Here is a 10,815-nt window from a genome sequence, read left to right as displayed (position 1 = left end):
GGAAGAGGCGTGTACTACAGAGTATATAGCTAGAGCCTGCGGCCCTCCACGCCACATACCCTTCGGGAGGTCTGCCGCAAGGGCGGCCGCGCCCTTGCCGCCATGGCGTTAAATATTAAACAAACAAACAAACAAACAAACGATGAACTTGCCAGAATCCGGTATTTATCAGCGTGGGCGATCACAAGACTGTTCGAGATATACGGTCACAGCCTGCTCTCACTACTTCTAATGATTCTATTCATTCTGGGCATTACTTTGACCCGCCAGGATAGAGGATCGGGTAGCTTCTGCTTCGAGCCAGCTCTCTCAACTACACAAGCCATAATCACATTCGACACTGTTTTGACAACCATCGTCGGATTCCTCGCTGATTTTTGGATCTCCATTGCACTGTTTGTAGCACACACCGAGCCATTAGCTCGCATGAACACCCCGCAAACGACGACTTCGACATCCAACGCAGCGAATGGCTCTATGCAACGAAACTTCCTGGCAAATATTAAATATAATCTAAAGGCGCAATCCAACAAGAATACTGCAAAGCACACGCTGCTTCTCAACTACACTTGCTCTGCAGCTCCGAAAAGATTTCTTTCCGCCTGCCAAAACAAGCATTGGAAGGTTGCAAGAGTATCTGTCTGGGCCGCGCTAATCCGCCTTATGCCCACACTAGTTGGCTCCAGTATTACAGTGTATCACTACATTACCGAACCGAATACCTGTCTTGTGTGCTTCACCAAAGAACTCTTCATCGTCAGCATCATTGGGTTTGCGATGTGTTCTGTTCTGATACTATTTGAGGTGCTGAAAGATCTCCGTTCTCGCCGCATGCCTCGGGATTGGCTCACCATTGGAGACCTGGTGTCATGGGCATCCACAAGTGATCTGTTGGGTGTTCCCCGCACAACGTCATCGGGAAGTGACAATGACTCACCGTGGAAAGATCCGCTCGATGTGGCTGTGGATGGCGAAAAGGGAAAGCAGTGGTACATGCAGGAGCGATTGAAACTGCAGTTGAAGAGATATTGTCTTGGCTACAGCAAAGTTCCGGGAACGGGACATCACGCCTTTGGCATCAAAGGATACGTCCATTACGATGTCGATCATGAAGCAGAGCAGATTGAACAGCTGCCACCTGTTAGGGTGTCTGGTCTGTTGCGGAGATTGACGCCAAGCAATTTGGATACCGAGAGTCGTTCTGCCCATGCCGCCCCCCTGACAATTGTGATGCGCAACATGTCGCACAAATTCACAAGAGTCGATACTTCGGAGTACACAAGATACAAGATCAACGACCATAATATAGTAAATACGCAGAATCAGGAGCCCAAGCCGGCTGACGAAGTGAGAACGGCACAAGGAGAAGGGGACGCATTCGAAATGCAACAATTGCCGGAGTCAGAAATTCAACAAGACCGATAGCGATTGCATAGTTATTAACTGCCTTCTTCTTGGCTTCAATCAAAGTCATTGATCCACGGTTCCAGCAACTCAAAGTCATCTTACACAACTTTGTTTCGCGATTGGTCCTGCCAGCTCAAAATGGCTTTGTGCTTCATGTTCTCGATTGGGCGTAAATCTTACCAACTACTCGCCATTACTACGGGGCATTGCCTTAGGAGGAATGTTTTGATGCGGTTTGCTGAGAAATTGGCGACGATCAGGCAAACAAAGATATACACAATGATTAATCAAGGAGTCTTGCTAGTCGGGCAGTGTCCACACACACGTGTGTAATCCGTAGCCTGTTTCTAAAGCGACCAAATTTCCTATTCTCGCATTTCGTCGTCTATTCTTATTATCGTCGTCGTCGTCGTCGTCTTCTATCGTCGTTATCCTTGATATTACTTCCATCATTCTCTCTATGATTGCGGACAACAGGGGACACTGCCTGACTAGAAAATCTCGATCAAAGATGTTGCCAGAATTTCTACAAGACTAATGAAAGGGTAACCATTTTCAAGTCAGGAAGAGAGCGAGAAGACGAGGAGGTCACAAAACATTGGATGGTTGCGCAATCTGATACCATTGTGAACAACGAAGGAGCATATGAAATTTGATTCATGTTCATCTATTTCTTACTTTAATGGCCGCTGCAGCCGCTGACGCTGAATAAATGCGAGTGAATAGAGTTTCTAGGAGTTATTGTAAACGTCGTCTGAAGATACGAATCAAGCAGCCATGTTATACTAGTCGTTCGGATGAGACGAGATCACCCGGTGTCAGTTAAGATTGGACGATCTACAAGAGTGCGGCTACCAGAGTGAACTCTGCGACGATGTTTCGCAGTGCTGTAAAAGTAATGCACTAGTCATGGAAACAGAGTTAAGCTGAGGATTTTGAAGCAAACTTTCATGGGCCTCTGTTCCCCGCTTCGTTCGCCTCGTTTATTCAGTTCTCTTGAGTTGTTTATAACTTCGGGATGATCTCTTTCTTGCATAGAAAAGTTGCACCATTGTTCATTCATTCCTCGATCACGGCCAGGTCATATGACTTGGGAAGAGGACGAAAGATGCGTGTCCTCCTGCTTCTGGCATTGAGCACTTTAGCTGCTTTAGGTTCCTCAGCGCCTGACATTTCCGGCCTAAACTGGCCAGCAAATAGAGCATTGCCGCTGTTCCCGGATGCTGCAAAAGAAATTGAATACGCCAAGCTCACGGCACTATCCGGCGAGGAGCAGATTCTCCTTGTTTCTCTGCAGGGGCTGGTGAACCGGCGCCAACCACGCTTATACCTTTACTGGTCACCAGACTCTTCGAACTCCGACGATGAAGTCAACGAAGCTTGGCTGCGGCAAATCGAAGGTCAAGGATTCAAAAGTGCCGACGTGACAAGTGACCCCTTTCGACTGGTCGACAAGTACAAATCTGACATTCGCGGGGCCATCGTCTATGACACGAAACTACCAGACACGATCAATCTCGCCTCGACACTGGCGGGCCTCTATGGAGCCGTGATAGCAAGCGAAGAGCTGGCGCGCCGCCTCAACCTATCCATCATTGAGGATTTGAGAGGGCGCTTCAAGGATAAATACGAGTTGTACGAGTACGCAGCCCGGAGCGTGTGGCCCAAAGTCACGGATCGTCTCATCACAGCGATCAAACCTATCTCGACTGTGTTGTACGCAAACAGGACCTGGGAAACTCTTCTGAAGGCCAAATCATCCGTTACGGATAGCTCCAATAACGGCACTTACACTGCCGACCTATCCCGGTTTATCAATCGCAGTAATTCTGTTTACGTCAATATTACGGATGCCTTCCCTGCCGATGGGTTTGGTCCTTCGGTCTACCGAGTCCAGGTCACAGCAGACAACCAGACCGTGGCCGACTTCCGACCTGGCGACGAGGCAGAGGACGCTTTTCTATTTGACGATGGCGGCTCTCACTTGGCCGACTACCCCGGAGGCTGGCGTTTTGCAGACGGCTCAGCCGCGATGATTCATAAGTTCGACTATCCCAGACGAGCCACTCAGTTGACGCTCACCTTGTCGATGTGGAATCAGTACCTGGTATCCGCATCGGCAGACAGGCCGGGGTACCAAAAGGTCAACTCGATATTTCGCGACTACATTGTCGGCACCGCGGCTCCGTGTATCTGGCTGGATAGCAACAGGCCGCGGGAGGCGGCTCTGCTGGACAAGCTTCTGCGTCAGTTCCAGCCCAACGCAGCTTACCTTGGGTGGTTCCCCAACGGCGATGAGATGACTGGCGTCACGCAACTGGCCAAGAATGGCATATACGTCGGTGCGGCGGACTTTTACTTCAACCCGACGTTGTTCGGCGGGTTCAGATCGAAGGACCAAGCGGAACAGTCTACGCCAAAGGAACAACCAGCAGATCAACCAACGGAACCATCGAAAGACCCATCAAAAGACCCTTCGAAAGATCCGTCGAAGAGTCCACCAAAACAGCCTCCATGGGGCATTCCGCCACGAAAACTCCCCAAAGTCTTCCTGTCCCTAGTCTACCTCGAAGGCGACAACCTGCAATACGACCAACGAGCCATGTTCACCCACTGGAACGACCCGGAAAGGGGCTCCGTCCCTCTCGGCTGGACAATCAGCCCCCTCCTTCGCGACATCGGGCCCGGCATCCTCTCGTACTACCAAAGAACTGCCACCAAGAACGACTTGCTCATCGCCGGGCCCGACGGCGCAGGGTACACCTACCCGGGCGTCTGGCCGAAGAGGGCTCTGTCCGACTTCCTCGCCCAAAGCGGCGAGTACGTGCGGGAGACGCGGACTGATAGCGTCTTGTTCGTGTACGATCGCATCAACGCTACCGACAACCCGTTGACTCCCGAGCTGACGCTCGCGTTTCAGAATGCTGTGGGGAAGCAACGGCTTCGGGGGATCCTGTACGGGTCGTTTGTCTCTACACTGGAGGCGCTGCAGGTAAATGTTACCGAGGCGTTTCCAGTTACGAACATGGTGAGCATTGGGAACGAAGACAGCGGCGCTGCGACGTTGAAGAACATCTCGGATAGTTACAAGGGACGCGGTCCTCTTTTTGTAGCCGGGGCTGTGAGTGCCTTTGATGTGACGCCGGCGAGTGTCAATAGCATGGTGAAGAAACTGGGCGACGACTTTGCGGTTGTCAGACCGGATATGTGGTTTGATCTGCTGAGAAGGAGAGAAGGCCCCGGATGGCCCGGCCCGGAGTGGCCTCGGCCTCCGTGATGAAAAGGATCAGTCAGCTACTTACACGCATCTCAGTACATTTCAACGGCTGGCTTTGCCTGATGAGAACTTGTGTGAAATGGAAGCCACTATGAACTTTGTGTGAGGTGACAAACTTTTAGAATTAGATGCATTGGGCACATCTGCTGCTGTCAATCAGGTCTGTCGTAGATACCTTACAAGGGTCTAATGCCCAGCGCAATCAGACGGACTGATCATCGAACCTCCTGAACAAAGTATCCAACTCCTTCATCCTCACCAAACCATCCTCAATCCCCGGCCAATTCTCTTTGCCAGCAAGCTTCCCATTTTCAAACCACGCCGCGAACCTTTCATACATCTCCCCAACGTTCCTTGCCCTCACGGGCAACTCCTCCTGCCAGTCTTCCCACTCCCACTCAACCACCTCCACAACATCCCTCTGATGGTCATGAACCCTGATCCCGATCGGTTCGTCGTATGAATCCGAATGCAGATATGGCCCAGCCGGGCTCTCAACCTCCACCTCCCCCTTCTCCCCCACAATCCTCCACACCAACCCCGGCCGGCCCTTAAACGGCGTCCCGTTCCGGAACCTTACAGCCAACGTCGCCCCCTCGACCGTATTTCTTCCTTTCAACGCGCCGTGCACCGCAATGAAATCAGGCACGTCAGATCTCACCATCCCCTCCTCCTCATCCCCGATAAGCTTCAAATGAGCTCGCTGAATCTGCATCCGACTCTCCCAGCCCTCCTCAAACTCCCCAAGAACATGGTGCACGTAGTCAACCATGTGCGCGAACGCGATCGTAACAGGATTCCCGCCCACCCTCCGCTCCGCGAAATACGCCAGCCCCGCGGGAAGTTCGTCACGCCCCAGCAGATTCCCGTACGCCTCAACGTCGCTTCCCAACACCCTCCCTATCCTCCCAGACTCCACGACCTGCTTGATCTTCAGCACGACCTTGGCAACGCGCCCTTGGAGCCCGACGATCTCGCCTCCACCGCCCTCCGCAGCCAACGAAGCAAGCTCCTCCGCGCTGTGCAGATTCTCAGCCAGAGGCCACTCGATGTAGACTGCCTTACCCGCTCTAACGGAGGGAGCTATGAGGGATGAGTGCGTATCGACGCGCGTGCAGCAGACCACGAGGTCGACATCAGGATCCTGCGCGAGGAGCTCGGGGTCGCCGTAAGTTTTGACATTATCTGGTAGGCAGAAATGCGAGCGGGCTGCTTTGGCTGCGTTCACGCCGGAGTTGAGAAGCGCGACGACGGCGTAGTGCTGCCGGCCGCGTGGGGAGAGGAGGTATGGGAGGTGAGCTTCCGCGGCCCATGATGTTTTCGCGCTGGCGGATAGGCCGATGAGGGCGATGCGGATGGGCGCCATTGTATCGAAAGATGGGGACGTTTTAGTGTACATGTTTCATTGGAATGGTTCTAATCATACGCATAATGGCCGCAAAAGTCCGTCTTTTAATATCCTGAACGGCATTCAATTTCCGCTCGAAAGCCTGGTGCCAATCCGCGATTCATCGCGCACGAGCACATTATAAATCGGACCTTTGTTCCTATCCCAAATCACCATTTGTCATCTCGCCTACGATCGCGCTGTCTCTGGCGCTGACGTTCCAACTAGGGGGACATCATGATGCATTCTACTCCAACCGGCCTCGAAGACCCACTCCTTGCCGTGCACATCCCCACATCGGCCCCGATCCATCGCAGATCCCCGGCCCCGGCCCGGCCCAGATGCAGTGCCCTCACCCGCATCTTGAGAAACCACCAAGCCCACCATCCATCTCCGATAATCTACGACAACCTTCATCCGAAACACCCCAAAGCCGGAAATAGAAACGCCGTCAAACACACTCATCCCAAGCCCACTTCCCGCCCTCGCAGCGGCGCCACCGCGCCTAGCATCTGCACCCTCCCGTCCGTCGCATCCGATGGAGGCCCCCCCTCAGCTGGACCTGAACATCTTTGCTCACATCTCATTTCTCACAAAACATCACACTTCAAGCATACACATCCGTCCCGAAGATGCAAGAAGCACAACGCATCCAAAGGATAGCCCACATCCGCAAGGTCCGTCCCGAAGTCCGATACCCTTCCCTTCTTCTTCTCCCGCGGCAAAGCCTCAGAAAGACGGCGGCGACCTGCATGACACCAGTCTCATCCAAATCGAAAACCCCCCTCCTCTCCCCCCAACCCCGAAATCCCCGCGCTGGCTGCACTTCCCCGCCATCCGATACTCCCCCTCCGCGTCCCCAAAAACGCCTCATTCTCATCCCGCGCCGCCACATAGTGCAGTCCCCCCTCACAAGGCTTCCAGACAACTCAGAGATGTGATGTAGGTCAGAGGGAAACCCGCATCAGCCTCAGCCTCACATCCATCCCCCATACGTATGCGCCAGCGAGAATCACGGCGACCCGCGTCTGAAACAACCGTGGCGCCGAATGGGAAAATCGACCTACACCTCCAGACATCTAACCTATGCTCTCCCGCGCCAGTACACGTCGCGGCTGCATCTGACACTTTGAACCCCCCGTCCCCAGCTTCTCACGGAACGGACAAAAACGCTGCTGCCGGCTGCAATGCGGGCGCAGCTCTGTCAGCGGCAGATGAGAACACGGGAAGAGCAGGCGTGCTTGAGCCCCCCTTTCCTCGGAGAGTAAAACTAACAGCCACCGGTTGGGTGATCGACAACGTTGCATTCTGTCGCGATCGCGACGCGTTGGAGGAGGTAGACAGGCTGGCAGTCTGCCAAGTGAGGGGTTGGGGGAGAGACTGGGATGTCGTGTTTCCCCAACCGCGACGTGCTTACCATGACCAAGGCAGCGCCGCTCATCATACGAGGGGCGAAGAAGATGGTGTGAACAAGTGTCGATACGAAAAGATGATTCACATGAGAAGAGACACGAGGCAGGTGATTATCAAGTAGTTTTTGTTATTTCTGGGCCATTTTGCAGGCTCTTACTACAAACACTCTCGGCGCAAGACCGGAGGCTGTGACCAAAGCGGGCACAGCTGAGCTCGACTGCCTGTCAACGGCCGTCGAGCTCTTTCAAGAAAGAACAACTCTGTACAAGATGGCCGGGCTCGGTCCAACCGTAGCACCAAGCCTCGCTCCTGTGGTACGCCGAGTAAATCCACAAAACAACAGGCAGCCACTCTCCCGTGGGCCTGGACTGTAACTCCGGCTGGGTTTTCCCCCAGGTCTAAGATCGTTTTGCCTCCCTTTTTTGAACACCTCCCAGTGGCTCCATATGTTCCTCCCAGTGACATGGAGAGCATCTACAGGCCTCAAGCGCCGCCAAGGGCGCTCTGCTGCTCTAGACAATACGTTTTTTAGACAATAGATAAAAGACAATAAGATTTGGTGCGGTCCGACTGGGGACCTTTCTAGGTGAAGGAAAGATCGTAAAAACAACGCGAGATTCGTGAGGTGTCGTAAGAAACGTAGCCTAGTCGAGGCGTGGTGGTCAAGGAGTGACGAAGGTGGGTATCTCGTAAAGAACAAGCGTTGAAAAAGAGTAGAGATCGCCGATGTCAGCGACCTACGATCGTCATCGTTGTTTCGAGGGCATTAATCGTAACAGCAGATCAGCGAACCCCTGGGCTCGCGTCTGAAGTGCCCAGCTTCAGGATCTGTATTTGACGAGGACCTGTGCTGGAGGTCGCCTCACTTTCGGAGGCCAACCTTTCCAGCCAGGTTGCGCCAGAATCGACTGCTCTTGCGCTCCTCGCTTCCAGCGCGGATCATCTTCGTGTCGCGCTCCATAGGTCCGACAATGTCCTCGTCTCCGCGCTCTGGGAACTTGCCCTCGGCGTCGACAAGGCGAGGCATCGTGGTTGGCAGGCCGTCCTCCAAACGCCGCCATTGCTCACTAGCAAAGACATCGTCGTTGGTGGGGCGGCGCAGAATGGCAGAGCCGCCGCTGCCCGCGCGACCGCGCCCACGGCTTCGGCTGCGGGGAGCTTCAGGTCGCTGAGCGCTGGCCTTGCTGCCTGCGACAATGCGCTCCATCGTCTGCTCGTGGAAAGCGCGCCAGCTCTTCTCAATCTCCGACCACTTTGCCTCAGTGAGGGCGTAGATCTTGGAAGTCTCGCCGTAGTTCTCGCCGGTTCGGACGAGGTGCTTGGTGTAGTTAACACGAGCGGCTTCCCAGTCGGCGCGCAGAAGACGGAGTGACTCCATGTTGGCCTCTTCAGGTTCGTATGGTTGAGGTGCAATGCTAAAGTTCGCGTGACCAAGCCGGTCTGACCACTCATCATGGTCTTGCAAGATGGATGGGAAGCCAATGGGCAGTTCCTGACTCGACTGAGCGTGGCGGAAGGAGGAGACCGAGGGCCTCGTGCTGAGAGAGGGTGTCACAACGTGGGCCAATGACTGAGTTGAGGGAACGTCCATAGACAGGATGGTTGGTGCGACTGTGGGAGACTGGAGAGGGCTAGGCTGCGGGACTTCGGTTGGAGGCGTGTTGAGGAGAGGAGGGAGGAGAGGTGTCGAAGCCAGTGCGCGGTCGCGTTCAATGCTTTCCCTCTCGTTGGCCTTTTCGATGTCAATGGGAGCGGGGCCATCCACGCTCTCACTGCTTTCCCAAAACGAAGTCGCAGGGGTAGGGATCGAGGGCTCGTTCATGTGGCGGGAGGGCCCGGAGAGTGAAGACGATCGGCTCGACGCAGCCCTAGAGGTGACAGGGTGAGCAGTCTCAAACGTCAGCTCAGTCGTTGGCGAGGCAGTCAATTGCGACCGCTTTGTAGACTTCCACCGAGACAGTTGAGGAAAGCGGGTTCCGATGCGGGTAGCCAAGCCAGAGAATGGCGATTCGGTTCCGGTCCGCTTCCTCTCCAAAGTCGAAGAATAGTCGGTGTCGCTTCCAAAGCCCAGGTCGTAGTCAATGTCGAAGTCAGCAGGGTAGACACTGTGGAGCGTCTCGGCGCTCTCGTAACCGTGGTGGATGCATGGCTCATCACCTATTTCGCTGTGTTAGCGGACGTCCGTTTGCTCACGAGGCATGGGTCAATAACTTACACAAACAGTCGTAGAGGTCGAACTGCTCAGCTAGAATTGTGCTCTCGTCAAGCTCATCACGTTCTACAGGTTCCTCCTGCACATCCGGAAGAGGGCGCTTGGAGGACTTGGAATGGGAGGTTGACGTTGGTGATGCTGGGCTGTCATTGCAGCATGTTGGCGGGAGGTCAATTGATGATGTAGAGCTTGAGTAGCGGAGATGTCCGCGGGTCGAGAACGTTGGGGTGACGGGAGAGGCGACGTCGGATGATGACGAGTTTGCTGTGTAGTAGACATACTGGTGGTCCATTTCGGCTTCCGCAAGATCGGGGTGCTGTTCCTCGAACTTCCGGCGCTCTTCTACAAGCTGTGGGAGGAGTAAAGGCTTGAGTCTGGGCGACATTGTGTCTGCCGTGGCCTGGGGCTGCCCCGCCGAAGCAGAGAGATGCGTTTGAGGAAGGCGTGCGGTGGTGGAGGTGCGTGTTGGTGATGTTGTTGTTGGAGCAATGGGTGGCAATGGTCAGGATTTGGGGTGGCGGTTGGGGAGACCCAGCGAGTATGACGATGCCGGAGCCGCTGTGTTGTTGTACCCTGGCAGACGTGGTGGGGCAGGCGGAGGATTAAAAAATAGACACTGCGGTGACTGTGAGATCGGGCAAAGATGTGGTGCTCAGTTTTAGTCTTCTGTCATTGCTAGGCACACATCCGTTCTGTCGTTGTTGGTGAAGTTGTGTAAGGTTGCCGTGGTTCTCGTGGGGTGTTGGAGTTGTGACCGGATGTAAGTACTCTGTTGTTGCTGACGCCACTTTGGGTGTTTCCTGCGAACCGGTTCTCTACCTCCACATTCTTCGAGACGGTCTGGTTTCCAAATTTCCTCTCTTTTTCCACAGAACGTGTCGGTGTGATGTTTCAAGGTTAACCTCCGGGGTTGGTGATGGTCGTGACCGGTGACTGCGTGCGGAAGCTGGGAAAGGCTCCTGGGGTTCTCCAATGATGCGGTTCGAAGGTGCAAGCGACCGTTTGTGTATGTGGCGGTGACTCGTCCCACGTGTACGATTTGGGTGCAGGGTACCTCGGCGGTTTGGGTCGTGGTGGTTGGGCGCGGATGTGCTTGTACTGGGGGGGCGGGCAAGACTA

General features: G+C 54.4%; 3 protein-coding genes across 3 annotated transcripts; 1 reads left to right on the top strand and 2 right to left on the bottom strand.

Annotated features, from left to right (window-relative positions):
• Positions 1 to 2,515: 2,515 nt before the first annotated feature.
• COL26b_013403 (uncharacterized protein) lies at positions 2,516 to 4,684 on the top strand (the record flags this gene model as incomplete). Its single annotated transcript, XM_053186019.1, has 1 exon — positions 2,516 to 4,684. The coding sequence occupies one exon, from the start codon at positions 2,516 to 2,518 to the stop codon at positions 4,682 to 4,684; it is 2,169 nt and encodes a 722-aa protein (XP_053030046.1).
• Positions 4,685 to 4,886: 202 nt separating this feature from the next.
• On the bottom strand, positions 4,887 to 6,050 carry COL26b_013402 (uncharacterized protein; the record flags this gene model as incomplete). Its single annotated transcript, XM_053186018.1, has 1 exon — positions 4,887 to 6,050. One exon carries the CDS (start codon positions 6,048 to 6,050, stop codon positions 4,887 to 4,889), a length of 1,164 nt encoding a protein of 387 aa, XP_053030045.1.
• A 2,296-nt stretch (positions 6,051 to 8,346) lies between these two features.
• On the bottom strand, positions 8,347 to 10,081 carry COL26b_013401 (uncharacterized protein; the record flags this gene model as incomplete). Its single annotated transcript, XM_053186017.1, has 2 exons — positions 8,347 to 9,641; positions 9,700 to 10,081. 2 exons carry the CDS (start codon positions 10,079 to 10,081, stop codon positions 8,347 to 8,349), a joined length of 1,677 nt encoding a protein of 558 aa, XP_053030044.1.
• Between the last annotated feature and the right edge of the window lie 734 nt (positions 10,082 to 10,815).

This window comes from Colletotrichum chrysophilum, assembly GCF_026319265.1.
Source record: "Colletotrichum chrysophilum strain AFK26 chromosome Unknown scaffold_227, whole genome shotgun sequence".
Classification (NCBI taxonomy): domain Eukaryota; kingdom Fungi; phylum Ascomycota; class Sordariomycetes; order Glomerellales; family Glomerellaceae; genus Colletotrichum; species Colletotrichum chrysophilum.
This window is presented reverse-complemented; position numbering and strand designations above follow the sequence as displayed.